Here is a 19,990-nt window from a genome sequence, read left to right as displayed (position 1 = left end):
TAAGAGGTCATGATATCAAGTCGAAATTAGTGTCCACAAGACCAAACGGTGTCAACAGTGCCCTGAGAACCATATTTCATGGAGAGCGTCATCTCCAAAAGCTGAACAGACTTTTACAAGCCCATGAACGTAGTTGCAGCGTGAGGTTTTCACTCTGAATTACCTCCAACACGCTAATGATGAGGAGCCATCAAGACTATAATAATCCCTCAGAGAGGAAATAGAAATCATTGTGTCATTTTTGTACATATGAGGAATTTGGTTCCCCACAGCTGCCTTCCCATAGCACTGAGGTCACCTAAGCTATTTAAGGGTTATAATACCTGCACAAAATACTGAAGTAGAGGAAGAATTGACTATATTTGTCAAGGCATTTTGAGTGAACACCACTGCTACAGAGATTTCCACCAGGCTGTGGCTATTGGATTGACTTTCATATTTGATTTTTTTACACCAATCAACACTAGAAGGGTGCATACATTGTAGGGCAACTTTCTGAATCAAGAAACTGAATAAGAAAGCCCTTTTCTATCACTTGCACCTACTCCTTGCAACAATAAAATCCAAAAGCTGACTTCACCAAAATCCCTACCTGATAATAACTGCACATTTATCTGCAGTTTGGAAATTAGCTCTTAGCCCACTGTTAACTAGAAACCTGGAGTAGTTTCAGACCAACGACAGCTATTTTGATTACTGCTGTGATGGTGATTTTAGAACATAAATAAGAATCCACTCAGTGTTGTGCATATGCACAGTTAAAAATGACTCCATCATATGCAAGAGGAAAGTTGTTTTCATCAATTTGACTGGGCAAGTTCCTTAGATGTTCAAATTGTCCTTTCTGTCATATCATAATGTCACATTCTCAGTGATCAGGCCAGCAGGTGTCTTAGGAACACTGGACTCAAACAGTGGACAGCAAACAGCTCTCACAATTCTGCCACACTGTATACTTTCCACTTGTGATGTTGACTGGTAGTATCAGGTAGTATCAGCTGATGAAAATTTGCACAAGTGGATGGGATTAAGAGAAACACTAGGTCCCTAGAAATATCTGGTGCCTGCTGCATGGTATTTAGTTGATTAAATCCCATCTGAGGTTCTTGTCACTTGACAGGGCACTTCATAGTTTTCATTTGGTCTTCTAGTATGTGAGGACGTGGAGACTTTTTAGTCTGGAGAAGAAGAGGATCAGGGGAGACCTTATCATTCTCTAGAACTACCTGAAGAGAATTTGTAACAGGTTTCAAAGGGCTTTTCTGCCAGAACAAAATTGGATCACTCCAGTCCAGAATGGTCAGCAAAGAACAAAGAGCATGCATTCACATAAACACAATACCATGCAAAAACATCCAAATGAGTGATGGCCAATGCATTTTTAGCCACTAGTATTAATACAACAGCCTTATTTCCTGAGATGTCCAGAAAGTTTGCTCAGGTGAATTTTTTAGCTTCCCTACCACAGTTATGCCATTTTCATTATTTCAGAAAGATGGCACACATCCCAACAGGGTACCACACAAATATATCCATGGGACCAGTGTTAGTCAGTCAGATACTGCAATTCTGATCTGACATAAACATCCTGTTTATTCTGTTCATTTCTCACAGTTTGTTGTTGTTCTGTCTGCTTTTGTTTTGTTTTGTTTTGTTTTGTTTTGTTTTGTTTTGTCTTTCTGTCCCTGGAGTGATCAGTGACTAAAGGAGGCTGGAACCCCAAGATTTGTGTTTATCAGATACAGTTTGGAAGACTCACCTCTTTCTAAATATTTCTTGCTGTTTAAATCAATCCTGATGCACACTCTTGCCATTAGGCAGATCAAGCTGCCAGGCTGTTTTGTTAAAGATTCCTCAACTTCACAGAAAAAATTAAGGAAAAGGTATGCTAAGAACTTCTCAGAAACATTCACATAGTTTCTTCTTCAATGTATTATATAAGCAGACAGAAGAAGAATGCCAAAGAACTGGAAACTATTACGATGTTAGTAAATATACATAGGTTACTCTGAAAGTAATGCCTCCTTTTAGGAGATATAAAAAGCACAACAACACTACTTGACGAAGCTAATTCTCAGCTACAAAACAGTTTTTCAACATAGTCACCATCATTAGCTGGGCATTTTTGCAAGTGGTAAACAAGAGCCTGCATGCCATGCTCATAAAAATCTGCACCAGCAGAAGTGACCCACTGTTTCACAGCTGCTATGATGGTGCAGGTGCTACAAAAGTGTTACCCACACAGTTCATCTTACATTGCCTGTTGTGAATGGAGACTAAAGCACTGCTTTACTCATACAGGAAAGGCAGAAGGATATTTATTGATATAAAATAGCTATTTTATCTAGTGATTTGAACGATGACAGAGACTTAACTAGATTTGAAATGGCTAGACAACTTTGTCTGTTTGCTACACAGAGGGTGGGAGTCAATAGTGAATCTAAGATCAAATCTTAGCAAAGCTGGTATGGCTTAAAAACAATAAATTACTTACCAAATAACTGTCAGCAAGGCATCACCAGGTGAATCTCTGCACAGACATTAAGTAACCTTGAGAAGTGTCCCTACTCAAGAGGAGATTCTGATGTGTAGCCAGCTGCCTGGAAGGAGAGCTTATGAAGGGGTTCTATTTATGGTGCAAGATGATAACAACTTAAAATGTGATCTATTGAACTAAGTGTCCGTTATCAGTTCTCTGAGCTTTCAGTTTGAGACAACATAGTAGTTGTAAACTGTCTTCAGTAAAGTCTTGATTTTTATCAGTCCCAAATACATAGTTTTTTGCCCCCCACTATGTTCTAGGCCTTAGTAAAAATGACAAGGCTGGGTGGAGGGCAGCAAGGAGTGCACTGTCACATCAGCTCAAACAAGTGAAAGTCAGAAAGTGCCAAATCCAGACTGAGGATGTGGTAGAACATTCAAGCCAAGATAGCCAATGTGCTCCACAATCTTCAAACTGTTATGAGGCCTGGTGTAATAGTGTTGTAAGACAAAGGCTGCCCTCTTCTATGGCCTAAGTCTTGAAGTCTGAGCGTTCAGCTCAGTCAGTGCTGTAATGCAGTGATAAGAGTTTATGGTTCATCCCAGTTCCAAGAAATCCAGAAGGATCACCCCTTTGCAGCCCCAAAACATCACAGACAAATTTCATATAACATGAGGCATTATTTTTGGAGCTCCACGTTTGTTTGAAATATACATTGAAAGCTGGGCTTGTACTGAACACACTCAACAGTGAAAGTTTCATACAAATCAAACCAATCACAAATGTTTTTAATCTACCTTACCAGAGCATGCTTATGCTTCATGTCCCTAATGGCTGAGATGTATGTATCCTTGACAGAGCTTTTGGAGAAGGAAACCTCCTCAAATGGTCTCTGATGATTTTGTTCCTGCAATTCTCATCCAGCAAAGCTTTGCTGATGTAAGTTTCAAAACTGTTGCTAAGTGACAACTCTACTGGAAAGCAAAGACGTATCTGTGCTGCTAGTGCTTAAATCCCCCCAAATACAATAATCAGTGAAATGACCTTTTCTGCTGTTTGTTCTGTTGCAGCAGTGTGTTCGTGTCATTATTTTCAGGCCCTCTAGCTGACTATTTCTGGAGGACATTGGCATTCGGTGCCTTCTTTGTTTCTCGATGAATATGTAAAAACAAAAGTGTCAAGTTATTTGAACAGATTTCTGGCCAGCCTTTATTTAGAATTGGAATATGTGCACACATCGTTGGCTATTTCAAACTATCACTCACTGCAAAAGGTTTACTTTGTTTAGTTAAGAAGCAAAAAAACAGAGTTGTCAAGGCTAATTCTTGGAGTTTGGAATTATCATATCAAGCAGTGCTCTAAACTTGGGACAACCCAGTGTCTCTTCATCTGGCTTGTGCTTTTGGAACAAACAGTGCATGACTTTGACTCAGTTTTCATACACATCATAAACCCCAGCCAAAAGGAAAAATAAAAAGAAAATGCTAGATTGTTATGACATGGCTATAAATACAGACAGTGAATTATAACAGTGAAATATGTTATGCAAATTACATCTAATTTTAAAATAGCCTGATCTGACTGCCTACAGTGTGAGTGAAGAATTATATCACGTTGTTCGAACATTTAGTTCATTTTTTACCCCTTCAAACCACTTCTATTCCTCTGATTTTTCAGTTTTAACAGCTATTGAAAAAGGATTTATATTGACACATAAAAAATAGCAGTTAGTAGATCTGTAGAACACTTTGAGTTACAGAATTTTCCTAATTAGCATTTCTTATTTTCTTCAGATGGGTAGCTAGTGATTGCTTCTCCTTGTGCACACAGAGCTTCTGGTTACTGTTCCTTTTCTATGACGTTAGAGAGATTTATAAAGATGCCATTTGGCAGAATATTTTAGAGATTTGTTTTAAGATGAGTGTTTCTTGAGTGTGAGGCATCACAAGCAGTTTTAGCCTCCCAGCTGTGTTTTTGAGCAGATGGGGCTGGCAAAAGCTGCATGTGATGTGACAGCACAGAATTAAGTTTGAAACAACACTTAAAGAAAAGGTTTGAAGAAGAAAACAAGGTCGCTATCCATCTGATGGAAATCACACTGGGTAAACATATTTAGTGAGAAGTCAATGAATTCTAGTTAAGAAAAAAAAAACCAACAGATTCTTGGACTGACAAGAAACAGCACCAGGAATCTTTTAAAGAGACCACACTGTCTTTTCTAACTGTGACTGTCCTCTACCCTGTGTGACATGTCTCACAAAGGGAACTTCCTGATTTGGGAACACTTACCTGCTAGAGGAGAGACTCATCCTTCCTTTCATCCTCACAAAAGTCCCACCATGGCAAAGTTAATTTCTCTGTATTAGAATTCCACAGAAACAGAGCTAAGTTGTGGTGGGGTTAGAGCAAAATTTACGTACTAAAAAACTATATAGGAATGAGCTAGGGAGCAGTGCCAACCTCTGCTATTAAAGCTAAAGTCTGTTTATCTTACAGGGCTTTCCCATCTCCTCCTTTTTGTGTGGAGATGGGGTTTACAGGGGAAAAGCTCAGGATGGGATGAATTGGAAACTCAGCAACCTCTAGAGTGCCTGCTGCCCATGATTTTACACTGCAATTTTTCATGGGAGTTAACACTTCTGAGCAAAACGTATCTCTCCTTGCACTGTTTGTTAGTCAGGCTCAGCACAGCCTGACAATCTGTTCACTATATTCCTCAGTACCCAGAGCATTCTTATCCATGAATATATGGTTTGTCATAGTCATGGTCATCTTCCCCTGTTAAAAATAGTATGTCATATAAGTTTTTGCCAGTGCAGAAGCTTTTCAACCACATGCATGTATCCACACCTAGCATTCTGCTCAAACAAGTTTGTTACTGCATTTCTTCAGGCTACCTACCCTACAGCACTCAGTAATAAAGCGAATGCTTTCAACTGTAATTGCTAAGTGACTGGATGGGGTTGGGCAAAAGGGAGAGAGCACGCTGGCTTCCAAGGAAAGTCAGTGTGTTTCCTTTACTTTACTGCAGTTTTGTATACATTCTTGCTCCCAGTTCGTTCAACAGCTGTGTTTCAAGAGATTTCTGCCCCTCAGTTTTCATTTTAATTTCTAATGGTAGAGTTAACAATTCCCTCAAAATAAAGACACAGTAGTGTGAGAGTGTATTTTATCAGTAGCTAGTCATGAAGGCTTGTCTACAGGACAGACTGTGTGATAATGCTGTGTTCAAATTCTCTTCTTTCCACCATACCCTACAGACAGAATCACTGTTAGATATGCTACTTTCTCTTCTAGTTGCAGACAAATCAGAAAACAAAAAAGAGGGATCACAGTGCAGCACCAGATGTCCAACTCTTAAAGCTCCTTTCTGTTTATCACTGAATTCCAAGGTCTTTCACCATTTCTCCTTTGCCCCTTTTAGTTCACAGTGGATACTCTGAGGTTAGACGAGACAAGATGGTTTCCAGGCTTAGTATTGCTCACTCTGTGTGTGCAATAAGCAGTGCACTGTGTTGATGTAAACAGCTCCTGAATCTGGCATGTTAATATTTCTTGCCTAATTTTTCCAAATGGAAACTGCTTGCGCAGTGAGTCAGTGTGTGTTTTCTCTTTCCTTCAGAAGACTCTCCCCAGGAGTCTCCACACCCTGCTGCTTACCACAAGAATGGTTTTCCTTTTTCATTTCTCTGTGGGATGCCCAATTAGAACATTCTTGTGCTTTGTTTTTTCCCCCAAAAAATCTTCTGTGCAAGACTGCATGTATTTTCTTCTTCCATTTCTTAGTATGTGATCTTTTTCAGTTCCTCAAGCCCCAGTTTAGTGTCTGGGGTATACATTCTAGAACTAAGCCTGGGTTACATCCATTAGTGCTCCTGCAGCGGCAACACATGCTTCACAAAGTAGAGATGTCTATGTTCATTCTGGTCTTTTCCACAGCAGCTTTTTCAGACTTCATGATTTATTCAGGAGAGGAAGAGGAAAATGCATGGCTCCTGTAACCAGCCTGCTAAAGCACAGGTGTCTCAAAATAGAAGAGAGTTATTACTTTTCGGTGTATTAAGCCAGATATGTAAGTCAGTTAGCTGTTGTCTATGAGAGCTGAAACAAGGAATGTCTTTGTCCTTTAATATTCTCGTTGGTGACATTCTTACTTTTTGTTTGTTTGTTTCAATTATGCTTAAACAAGTAAACAGGTAATTATGTCTGAAACAAGTTTTTATGGTGGCTTCAGGGACAAGCTTTCACTGAAAGCATGCAGAGCAAAGAGCTGGCAAACAACAGTGATAAAATGCCCAGATAACACAAGTAGGGATAACTTGCTCTGTGACACTGGCAGTAAGTGTGTCACATGCCAGCACACATAGGGGAGAATCGCCTACCTGTTTCACAGTGAGCTTGAATATAACACAAAATAAATTTCCACATGGGGAAGTTGGGAAGAAAGCATAAGATCTATACTGGTTTATTTTAATCTGCACTGAAGATCACAAATATTTCTTCTTTTATTTCTCTGACTGACCATTCATGGATATTAATCATTTTGAAAGCACTCAGCTATGAATCCTTTCAATTCACTCTTTGTTTTATATTTTCCTTTTTTCTTTTTTGGGAAAAATAATTTTACCATAATAAATTACTTATTTTCCCTCAAATGCATATGCTCTATGCTTCAAACAGGAACCACTGCTCATGAAGGCACCTTTTCCAGCTTTGTTCTTACCTGAAGCATCTTTCAGCTTCTTCTCTGAGATCAAGGGCCATCGGTGGCTCAGTCTGAGGGCTGTCCTCACCTCACAGCAATGAACTGTGGCAGGCAGCAGGAGCTGTGAGCAGTGGGGCACAGACCTGAAAAGAGCCACCTGAAAAGAGCTCTGGTCAGAGGTCAAAATTCAGGTAATCAGATTTTGGTATCTCCAGGTGAAAAAAAATATTGAACAGGCAGCAGAATACTTATACAAGGATCCAAATAAATCACTGAATTGAGATTCTTTTTTAATGAGAGAGTGGCATTAGAGATGGCAGTAAGCAGTCTGACAGTAGGACAGTGTATGGAGGAGCTGTTAAAGAGGGAAAGGATGAGCAAACAGGTCTTTTCAATGGGTCTTTCTTTGACATCACTTGTCTACGAGCACCTTGCCCAACACCTGATTACACAGGTCCAATGCTCCCAGGTACATTCCACTTAAACCCTTGTTCTGAAATGTATCAGAGGGTAAAATGCTCATTTTTCCTTCCAGGCAATGTCGCAGCCCTACAGATCTCAACACAACACGAAAGTGATCAGGCCTTTAGCAGTTGTTACTGCAGCCAAATACTGGGGCAGCTGCTGCCTGCAGATCCATGCAGCCTTCTCTAACAGTCTCCAAAGACTTGTTCTAGAAGCAATCTCCCTTCAACACTATCTGGCTGGAGCAGGGAGGAAGGATTACCCTACTCTGCCTCAGCCCATAAAGATCACTTTGCTTTGACTTGTGTACATCAAACCTCTTGGAGTCCACAACTTTCTTGTAAACACTCTCTGTCTGTCACTCCTGAAGAGAGAAAGCGAAGTGACAGTTTTAAATTTGGATGCGAACACTGCTAGAGAGGATGGGAAACAAAGGCTGTGTTCAAAATGTGAAGGTCCATTTTTATTCAAAAACCTTGAGCTTCCTCAAATGAAGCTCATAGGATGTGGCTGTAGTACAGTGTATAGATAAAGCACCTGCCTTCAAAAGCTATCTGGAAAATCTGCATGACCTATCAGACTAATTTTGGTGCTACAGAAAGAGGAAAGGGAAGCAGGAGGGAGGCATGCACTGCCTGCTGATATCAATGGAGTTCCAGCAATGAGAGGTTGTTATATTAACCACTTTACTGTTTTGTGCAGTTACCGGTTCTTGTTAAAATCTGTATTATTCATGGATGCAAAAATCCCATCATTAAAACATCATATATATTCATACTGTGTGCATTTCATTTAGCCACTTGGCAAAATTTCTCTGGAGTACAAGAGTTTTGAGGAAACCCAGCTAATGAAACCACAGTACAGGAAGTATGCGCAGTTCTTTTTCTTTTTTTTTACCTGCAAATAAATGCAGAATTACTAATTAAATAAGCAATGACAAAAGGGGCACTTGTTTAGTAGGAAGGATGATATGCACGCTTGTTTTGGCTTCCTTGTGAGGGGAACACAAGGCCTTTTGTAATGCAAGTATGTGCAGGAACCGAGATATTGTAAAACTAATGTAGAAAGCCTGATAAGCATCACTGCAAGGGTTTGTTACATTTGATGTCTAACCATTAACATCACGCATGATCCATGCTTGTTCATTCACTTTTTAAGGAAGATCAACAGCCTTTCTAAATAAGCTGCATCCTGCCTCCTGATAATCACATTATGCACCACACTCCTAATTCAGCTTCGAGACAGCAATGATAAAACTAGCAAACAAAAAAGAAAGCTACTCTCCAACCTTGAAAACAGCCACTGAAGTATTTGCTACATACAGTGCTCAGCAGCTGCAGGAGACCTCACACAAAGGCCTGATTCTGCAAAATCTCACCGGCTCCAGGTGCAGTCAGGAGGAGACCTGAAGAGCACAAGATGTCAAGTTTTTTCCGTTTAGGAATGGTCAGGTGAACTCAATGTTTTTAAATGGTAGCAGCTTTTGAAGTGTGTTCAGTGTTGGCCTAACAGAAAGATGAATCTTTCCCTTATTTTCATGAGGACAGTACTTGTTTGCAGGACTGCTTAGCGAGGGCACAGCCTGGCACCTTGCATGTTTTCCGCTTGATGTTTTTACTATTTTCAACCAACAAGTAGGACCTTTACTCATGGACAGTTTGCACCAGCTGCCACTTTCCCCGGCTTAAAGTCTGCAATATACTTGCTATATACACTGCAGCTGCTCAGCTGTCTGTCACTGAACGAGCTCTGCCTTCCTTGCTACTTGCCCATTCTCCATCCCCTTTGCAGCAAAGGGAAGTACTGAGATATACGATGGGAGAGCAGTCTGCCAAGTTTCTGCTAAAGCCCTCACACTCAGCCAAGGGTCTGATTCATCCAACCTTCAGGCAAGGACTGGTGCTGCAGGATAGCAGTGAGCTGTTTCCACTATGTAGCCCTCTGCCTCATCCCAGTTCCCTCCTATAGAAGGAAGAGAACTTCTGTATATCAGTGTTGATGCTCTGATGCTTTGCTTTGTTGCATCATATCTAGATTTTTTTTTTCCTTTGTCATAGGTAAAAATAAAACAAATAAGCAATCAAACAGAGAAATAAGTAAATTCAAATGTAATCCTTCTTCCTAAACTTTTTGGGCTAAGTTGTCAGTGGTTAGCTGAAGTTATCTTTAGTGAAGATACAGCAAGTGCAGGAGAGTAAAAGGAGTGATTAGTTCTCTGCAATAGAAGTAACCAGCTATATTTCTATCTATAATATCCTATTAATTTACTAGGCCTTTACTTTAACAAACACCATCCAGACAGAAACTTTTTTGCTAGCAGCAGTTTTATCTGTGGATAAAGAAATGTTTAAAAATGTAAAAATTGCTACTGGAAAATACATATTGCTAGGTGAGCAAGTGCATATCTTGAAGCAGCACTTAGAACATGCTCTAAACGTGGGAAACGAAAGAATAAGATTGCATGCATACAAAGAGAAACCTTCTTTTCTTTACTTCAGAGCTGTATTACAAGGGGAATAAGCACTCCCTCAGCCATGGTGAGGCTGCGAATTGAGTACTGTACTCAGTTTTGGGCCCTTCACTACAGGAAAGATGGTGAGGCCCTAGAGCATCTTCATAGAAGGGCAATGAAGCTGGTGAGGGGTTTGGAGCACAGGCCTTAAGAGGAGTGGTTGAGGGAGCGATTGTTTAGCCTAGAGAGGGTGAGGCTCAGGGGAGACCTTATAGCTCTCTACAACTACCTGAAAAGAGGATCTGGCAAGGCAAGGTGGGGATAGGCCTCTTCTCCCACTTAACTAGCAATAGGCCTCAAGGTGTGCCACGGGAGAGTACGGTTGGACATTAAGTAAAACTTATCCAAAAGGGTGTCAAGCACTGGAATGCACTGCGCAGGGAGGTGGTGGAGTCACTGAGCCTGGAGGCGCTCAAGATGTTGAGAGACGTGGTTTACTGGGAAATATTGGTGATGGGTGGATGGTTGGACTGGATGGTCTTTTCAAACTTAATTAGAAATCACCTAATAAGCCTGATCTTGAACATAGTGTGCAGTTTTTTAAAGTTTGAGAGGAAAAAAAAAGGGAATATGCTTTTTCTTTCTCTCAAAGTAGATATCTAGCTTGCCTCCTTGAAATTTCTTGTATTTGTAATCATCAAGTAAACATGTGACAGGAGGACTTGCTGGAAGAACTGTCACAAGAAGAGTGAGTGTCTGTAAGATTTGTCCTTTTCTGAATTCTTCTGAATTAAGTATGACTGACAGTATAACTTGCTTCACAGTTTTATCAGAGATGGGAGGAAAACAACAGAAATAAAAGCTTTATCTTGTCTGTATTTCTGCAGTACTTTGATTTTTCTTGAAAGGATTTTTTTTTTTTTTTTTTGCATCTAAGAAATATTTTGTTTCAAAAGCTCCTACCAGGTCTAGGAAAAAAATTTACAGTACCTTTAAATTGGAACTACGTCAGCTCGTATTGATTTACTGCATCCAATGAAAGTGATGCTAAAACCAAACAATCATGAGCCACTGCCTTGTACAGGAGCAGTCTGTATTGCAGCCTTTACAATGACTGAGTCTTGATTGGTCTCTTAGGACCACATTTGTAATACAAAGTTAAATCATGTTTCCAACGAAACTTTCTACTAACTTAAAAAAAAACAAAAAACAAAAAACAAAAAACAAAAAAAACAAAAACAAACAAACAAAAAAAAACCCACAAACCAACAAAATAAAACAAACAAACAAAAAACCACCAATAATTTACAAGGAAGGAGGCACTTTTCGGTCCTCTGCTTTCAAAGCCTGTAAAATTTTAACCATCCCAGTTGGCTACCCATCTCTAACTCATAGAAATCAAAGCATTGTTTTGAACGAGTAAAACTGCTTTGGCACACAACCATATCTTAGTGGTATGATGCACCCCTGAATATTCCTAAGAATGCCCTCAGAAGTACTCTGTGAGCAGAATTATTCTGTGGACAGAAAGATGAGAGAGTACAAAGTCCTATTGTTCACGCTAATGCCAAAAAATGAAATCAAATACCATTTTCAGCAAAAGCAGATTGTCTTCTGAGCAAAGGCCATTAAGTGTGTCAGGCTGCAGGATATTTTCTGGACATGGCTATTATGTCAAGATATACTGAACACGTGTCACTTATAACCCTGCCCTGGTTGTAACATCACAGCTCCAGAGGAAAAAGTCACACACTTTTACTCTCACCAAGCTGTCACTTCTCATCTATAAAGAAGGTTAGAATAAGTCATAATTAGTACTTACTGCTCTGTCAACTAATTAAATGTAATAAAAAGCTTTTGGTGAGTTTAATGCTAACAAGTTATAATTACAGTGAATTTCTGAATGCAGGGTGAATGTATTACGGGTTTTGGTATGTGTCCCCCATCTTCTATGACCTAAATTCTCAGGTTAAACCACTGTATCTATCACATGATTAGTGAAAATGCACTGCCAAGGACACACATTTCAGACCTACATACAAGTCATGCCCAGTCCAGTCTTGCACATTTCTGAGGCACTACATCAGCCCCAGGGAACACAGATGAGAGGAGGAAGAAATATCCAGCACCAGCACTTCATTCCTTCTAGAAGAACCATTGCTCAGATTCTCCCATCCATGGACCTTCTGCCACTCTCAGCCCTTTTCCTCCCTTTTGTGACTAATGACACAGTTTCAAACCACTTCCAGCCACATCTCTTTGTCAGAGGGGAGTGTAGGGTAGATGTGCACCATGTGCAATTACACTGTGTGCACACACCTAGGGCTGCCTCTATTCCTCAGGAAGCAAGAGTTAGGCCATACAAACAACTGTAACCCACAAGAGGGACAATATTGCTTTGAAGCCCCAGAGCATGTCAGAAGTAACAATGGAAACCAAGTAATGTTCCAGACTAGCACAGTTCCTTATTCTCTTAAGTATTTGGAAGAGCTATGAACACACACGCACTCACACACACACACACACACACACAAAAAAGTGAAGAGCACAGCTGCCAGAGTTCAGTCAGCATGTAGGTAGTTACAGCCCTAGGTAGTCAGCCATTGTGTCCACTGCATTCTTCACATTTTCCCATTCATACTTCTCATTGCTTTCCACTGCCCACAAAAATAGAAGATAGGTACAAAGAGCCCCCAAAATAAAGACATAATTAAATGAACAAAAATATAGCCTAAGAGAACCAATTAAAATGATGAAAATCTTTAATTTTATTTAAGTATAATTGTACGGACACGTGTATATACAAATACAGATCTTAGGGGCAGGGTTCTTTTTTTTTTTAAACATTTTTAGATTCATATATTGTAAGCATTTCAAAAACAGCACTCAATGAATAAGTGCAAAGAAACTGCAAAGCAGGGCAGTACAAGCACAGGACCACACTGAGCTGGACTTTCATACCCAGATGCATACACAATGAGTGGCTTCAATGGGGGTGTCAAGAGTAAGCATGGAAAGCGGATTTTGCAGACTCATGGGTAACCTCCAACATGCCAGCATCTATTAAACTGTACAGACAATGGCAGCAAGCCTATTGTAGGGAGATTTGTCTCACATCCGAGAAGCTCGAGGGCGAATGCATGGGAAAAACTCAGTGATGCCAGGCCAGAAACAGATCTGCCCATTCACGGCTCCAAGTTAAAAAAGGAGGGGGGTGGGAGAGGAGGAAGGGCAGTAAAAGAGGAGAGAAGTGTGGAGGTTTGTACAGTAAAACTGGTGATTACAAAATCCAAGTATAATGAAAGGAGGGGAAGAGTTAACACTCTCTCCTACATCTCTGAAAGTGACAGAGCCACTGCTCTCACAAGGCAATGGATAAAATTCAGTTTTGAGGGGTAGGGCTGGGAATCAACAGGTACAAATACAACCATTTTCCTTCCATAATTATATAGGAAAGGAAACAACCTACTCATCTACTCTCAATACCTCCCAAATTTGTTTCTAGTTGTTTTGAAACCAAGTACGCATGTATCACACATGACACTGGCAAGATCCTTTCTGGAAAACAAAACAAAACAAAACAAAAAACCTATTCGTGGAAACAAAATCAAAAGGAATAAAGAAGAAAAAAAAAACCAAACAACATCAAAAACCCAAACAAACAGAAGAGTTGTTATATCCCCAAAGCAATTTTAGAAACAAACGTGGTACAAAAGAACAAAAACTAACACAAAAACCATGGGGCTCCAACATTAGACCTTAAAAAACACTGATGACAAAACATTGATCACCAAAAGTCATGTTTTCCAGGTCTTGACAATGTGAAGACTTGCAATAGATGAACGATTTCCAAAGATGAGTCCTGTATGCTGCAGTGTCATGGCTACTTGTCTCTCAGTTCTCAGCCATGATCACACTTGATGCTTCAAAGCTCTGTCTTGTAATCAACGCATGATTTTTATATCCTGAAAGTCTATTGTTCTCACTTACAAAAGACATAAGAATCAAATTAATACTTTATTATCAAACACTATATACAACAGAGGTTGCTAATAATACAGAATTTAAAGAACATAGCTTTAAGTTTTACTTGTCTTTCCTTCGCCATCCAAGTTAAGTACAGTACAAAACAATATTCTAAACTAACACGAAATGTTACCTTGCCTATTAAAGGATACACAGTATCCACTAAACTGACTGATCCCTATTTTCCCTGCTTCGCTTTGCAATGACCTTGGCAGCCAGGAGTGCAGTTCACGGGGGTAAGTAAGCTGCACAGGCTGGGAGAATCAGTCCCTTGGGCTAGAGAAGGGGCAGATGGAAGGGACCAGAAATCTTTTAGCAGTTGGCACCAACATTTGCATTCAGGCCTCCAGAGATTTGCTTCCCAACACAAAACCCACTAGCACGTTCTGCTATGACTGGAATTGCCTGATGCCACCGTGTGCCAAACTGTCTTGTGGTCTTCTGGCCACCCCTGGCAGCACAGGGATCTGCTCTGCAGCTGGATCACTCACACTATCCCTCATCCAACACCCAGCTGGGCCCTGTGATAACGTGAAGGGCTGAACTCCACACGAAACAGTACAAATGAAAAGAGTCTGCTGTGAACAAGCGTACATCTCAAACTTTGACATTATTTAGAGACATAGGATGAAAAATGAAGTCACCATTTCTACATAAGATTGGCACTGTTGCTATAACTGCCTGCAATTGCTATGAATCATTTAAATATGATTACTATCATGCAGTATTACCTGTACTCCAGTTAATAATCCAATTGATAAGGCGTATTTTTGATTAACCTCACCTCATCCTCTTTACTTGCTACCTGAAGGAAGCATGAATGTGCTTAACAAGCACATCCAAGTTAAAGAGCAAGAAGTACCAGCCAGACTGTAATGGGATGGTGACTTACCTCACTGTTTAGACTCTATCTCTTTATTCTGTGCCCTTAACAGTAGTGGAAATTTCCTACATTACTACTGTAAGCAAAGGCCCTGCAACACCAATCTTGTTGCACAATATCAGGCAAGCTCAGGTTGTGGTTAAGCATGCATAAAATCTTAAAAATCTTAAATTTATTTCCCCTTTTCCTTCTTTACTGAATAGTGGGCTGCTTACAACTTTTGAAAAGTTTTTCTTCATTAGAAAAGAAAAAAAAAATGCTTACAAAATATTGTCCATTATTTGTACCACTCAGTTTTGTTATGATAGAGGTTTTTTTTCAGAATATAGAAACCCCTTGTTTAGTTTGAACGCATTTCATGTTTTCTTTCACATTTAACATAATTATCACAGTTTTTGTCTAGAAACGTTTTGTTTCAGTCTTTGCCTGATATTTCCCTGATTATGCTTAGCAGTTCAAATTTCATGGTAGCTCAGACAAAAAAAAAACAAACCCAACTCTTACACTTCCTGGCAAATGACTTTTCCAAGTTCTACCTTCGCCAAGGCTAAGATTTCCTAAACAGAGTCACTTCCAATTCCATCAAACAAGACAGTATCATTTCCTACTTGCACCAAGGGTTACCACTTTTCTCACATGTTTAAATAGGACAAGCATATATACTCACTCTCAGCATAAAGTATATCTAAATAATGTATTTTCTATTCTAGTGGATTTTTAAAAAAATATTTTGTTAAGTCTTTGGGAGCCCATCTAGTTTATCTCTGGCTGATAAACACGTTTCCTCTACTCTTCAAACTGTGCTGGAAGGGGAAAAGACAAAAAATCAACATTTGAATTCGTATTCCACACTTCTTTTCTTTCCCCCCACCAAACAATGCTACTAGGTGGTCCTGGCTTCTGCTACTTGTGGTTTATTCCCATGACTGAGGAACTTGCAGGAGAGACAAATCAAGAGCACACTGGAGATCCTTTGTTCCAAAAATGATTCCTCTGATGTTCTCTATTAGCATGTATTAACACCCAAAGCAGCATCTAAGGTTCTCAGCTACTAAGTCAGTGCTGGGGAAGGTCACTTTATTCTCAAAAGTGCCTCTGCATTTCAAGAAAAAAAAATTAGCACCACGGTGATTTCTTTTAAAATAAAATAACCCGGTGTGCATTATCCCCTTAAAACGAAATAACAGAGGCACTCACACCCCCAGTGAAGTTTCCTAAATCTGACCTTGCCTGCTGTGTGCTAACATTTCTAAATACTAACCTCTTTCTCTCACCAAAGACAGCGTTTCTACTTGGGAGCAAAAAAAGGTGTTTCAGGACAATCCTATAAGAAACATCACCTTTCCCTTTCAGAAGCCTGCTCATTTAGAACTCCCGGAGGAAATGGTATTATACCTGCTATTAATATTTCCCCTCCAGTCCTGACACGGTGACACGGTGCCCTGCATGATCATCTTACAGTGCTGAATGAGAAGGCATAAATATTGTATTGGAGAGAAAAAATCTCCCAGGCTTTCATTCAGTTTGCTTATCCTCCACTGACTGTATTTGCCACTACTCTTCCTTGTCTACATTCGGATGACACAGTGAGCTAACAGAGGTGACTTCTTAAAGGAGAATGCAGAGGAAAATAAGAATCACTAGTGTCACTATTATAGTTTGGCATTTTCATTTGGAGTCCTTTTATTTGTATGGAGGGGTTCAGAAAGTCACAGGGTAGGTAGGGATGGGTGCTGAAGCTAGTTATCCCCTTCAAATTTTTGCTGAGTTCAGGCTAAAAGGGAGAAGAAAAGGGAAAAGGGAAAAATAACGATTTGACATCTGCAAAAACAATAAAGTCCCTTTCTTGGGATGAGCAGTTAGGCGGATCTTTGATGTTCCAAGACCCTGAAATTTTCTGCGACAGGTTGCTGGAGCATACTGTGCTATAATATCAAAAGCATTGCCAGGAGGAACAATAGAGTTGCCAAAAGCTGGATGGGTATCCTCGGTGTCTGTGCCGCGTTCTCACCACGGGATGGCTCGGCTGACTCATGTACGGTATCATCTGTTCAAATAGAAAGCATACATTCCAATGAGATTTTGCATCCTTAATAAACTCTCACTGAGCCGACAACTGTAAGTAGATTTCAGTGCCTTTATGAAATAGGGCAATGAACCCTGTGCTGTCATTGACTTTTACAACCGTGTAATACCTCATTATGTAACCAACTTGGGGCCAAGTCCTGCATTTCTTACTGGCAAAACTCCCACTGAAGACCAGAGCAGCAGAAAGTAAGACTGACTGCAGCAGACTGAGGAATGAAAGATTCCTCCTCTAATAAAACACAGTAGCTTCAGCTTTGGATGGCTCATTAGATAGCAATGTCAATAGCGAGGCAGCTAAATAAAAACACCTGATTTTCAGAAGGGCTTGAGAAAGAGTTGCATGTGATAAGAATTAATTTAAAAGTTAATCCCCTTACTGAGTTACGGATTTCAGCTTCTGAATGTCAAATGGCAGTCTAAAAGTGCAAGCATTTATTCCACTTTCCACTGAAGTTTTAGGGTATGCAGGGGATATGAGACATATCTCTCTCTCTTGAAATGGAATTCTAAAGACTAGGACAGTCTCTGATTTTCAAACACACTTCCCAAACTCTCACAGGTGGCAGAATACTTTTTACGGTAGACAAAAAATACGGAATTAAATATGTGCTTATCAAATTAACAAAAATAAATAAATAAATAAATAAATAAAACAGCTGAGTTGCAAAAGCATGCTTACTCATTAGTGGAAGAAGAGAGCATAGTGGAAAATACTTGACGTTTGATGCTGAATGAAGATCTGTTTAAGTTTTTTTCAATTAAGAATCAGCCTTATAGGCACAAGTTGTATCATAAAAAATGTAAGTACAGTCAGATTCAACTCCAGGGCTATTACAGGTGTGCTGCTTTTCTTCGCAAAATCTCCCATATCCACAGTTATCTAATTTAAATATTTTAAGACTAATCTGTCTGAGACTTGCCATAAAAAGCCAGCTTTGAGTTTGAATATTCCTAGTACTAAATGAACAAATGATCTAAACCATTTTAGGAAGTGAGAAGTGGCCTCAAAATGCATTCACAAGCTATTTTAGGGTGCCCAAGTTTCTATGAAAATTAACACTATCTCACTACTTAGTGTAATAAGCTTCCTCATTTTAAGAGAAGTGTTGGCATACCTATGATATATCTGTCTCGTAGCTCCCATCTCAACAGACTGCATTGCCAGGATTACACTGGGTGATTGCACTGTGCAATCCCAATTAAAGGCACTAAGGGAAGAGGGAGTCACATCACCAAGATCACCACACAGCACTACTGTAGAGCCTCTCATGCTACTTAGCTTTAGTTAGGGACAAGCTCCTTTCACATTCTTGACACCAAGCACTGAAGCAAAGTAGAGTACTTTGCAGTATTTGACTAACAGGCTTTTCAGCCTCAGGCCAGTTTCACTGGGGGATGTACAGTAAACTGGATTAACAACCTGTCACATCTGGTTCAGTATGATACTACAGTTGCATCAGGTTTATCAACACCTCCTCAGTGCTTTTAAGGCAAAAGTGTGAAAGGCAAGCTCTGATCATGTGAACGTGTTCACATTTGCAAGAAAGAGACAATTAAATGTCTAGAAAGGGGGATTTAAAACTGCTAATTCTGGTGGCTGTCAGAACCAAAGGCTGTTCTGTATTTCACCTGTTACACTCAGTACACTCTTGGGGCACTGCAGTGACAATACAATACTTCACAGGAGCAGCTTCTCAATTAAAACATACTCTAAGAGGGTACAAGAAAAGGTACCCATGCCCTACAGTCAGCTCTGTAGCTTTCATATACGTTGAGTCAGCTCTGCTCAGTTTGGAAGCATACTCATCACTGATGAACTAATACTACAAGGGGAAAGATGTGAACTGTCTTCTGCTTTCTGCATCATTGATAGAACTGCAAGAAAGTCTGAATTTGCAGCACACAATGATAACAGTTTGTCCTAATTATATCCATGAGTCAGTACTAAAACACAATAAGGTAGAACTAGTGTTAAGGAGCAATAAATCCCAATTTCCTTTAACTCTGAAGTAAACTGGCACAACTGGAACATTGGCTACAGCTAAAAAAAAAAAAAAAAATTAAAATCAACCCAAAAGCGCTAACTAAAAAGATTAATTATTAAACTAAAAATACAGAGATCTTCTAAGATGCCTTTTTTTATACAGCCATTTGTCTCAAGAGAATTCATTTTCATGTAATATTAAGGGACTACTTTCAAGAAATCATTTGGGCTTTCTGTCAGTGCAGTCCCAAAGTCTCTTTGCAGTCATATATTAAAGCACTCATTTTATCTGCGGTTCTCAAAATCACTTTACAAAAATGATCTTCCTTGGGGTGCAGAGCTGTAATACTGCACAATCTTTAGTGCGTAAGGGGAAGGACTGGGTTTATTCTGAACATTGAAGACAAGTCACAAATATGACAAAATTGATGAGTAAAATCTGGAAGGTCATTGCAAGACTGGGAATGCTAGCAGTAATTAGAAAAAATTAGTTTGACAACCATGAATTTTCCAGATCACATAACTTTACATCGCATGCTTCAGGTATAATTTTTCCACATATGCACAGCTGCAATTTTTGTTTAAGGGACAAGAGGGGAATATAGACATGGCCCAATTTCTTCAGTGACTTCTGAAAGAAGAGTGATCTGTACAAATCCGCTTTCTACAGATTTCTGAACAAAAGCAGTGGAAGTAGAGAAGTTCAAAAAGTTCAAAAATCACACTTTTTTTTTTCTTTTTTTTTTTTTTCCCCAGAAGATTGGCAGCAGTAAGTAATTTGCTGAACATGACCCCACTGCTTCCCCATTCTCCTGTATATTGTGGGTGTAGACAGTGGCAGGTTAGGGGAGAGCACACAAGTGGAAGGTGAGCTCCAGGGGCAGGTGAATTACTACACATTACAC

The 19,990-nt window shown here is 39.7% G+C and overlaps 1 protein-coding gene across 2 annotated transcripts in view; it reads right to left on the bottom strand.

The window, feature by feature from the left end:
- Positions 1 to 12,842: 12,842 nt before the first annotated feature.
- Positions 12,843 to 19,990, bottom strand: part of EFNA5 (ephrin A5) — a 207,366-nt gene continuing 200,218 nt past the window's right edge. For both annotated transcript variants that reach the window (XM_052701044.1, XM_052701043.1), the window contains one exon: positions 12,843 to 17,060. In XM_052701044.1, the coding sequence (XP_052557004.1) occupies positions 16,939 to 17,060 (122 nt within the window). In that variant the 3' untranslated portion in view covers positions 12,843 to 16,938. The remainder of the gene's footprint in view (positions 17,061 to 19,990) is intronic.

The sequence above is a fragment of the Tympanuchus pallidicinctus genome, unplaced genomic scaffold, assembly GCF_026119805.1.
Source record: "Tympanuchus pallidicinctus isolate F22 unplaced genomic scaffold, pur_lepc_1.0 scaffold4, whole genome shotgun sequence".
Taxonomy (NCBI): Eukaryota; Metazoa; Chordata; class Aves; order Galliformes; family Phasianidae; genus Tympanuchus; species Tympanuchus pallidicinctus.
This window is presented reverse-complemented; position numbering and strand designations above follow the sequence as displayed.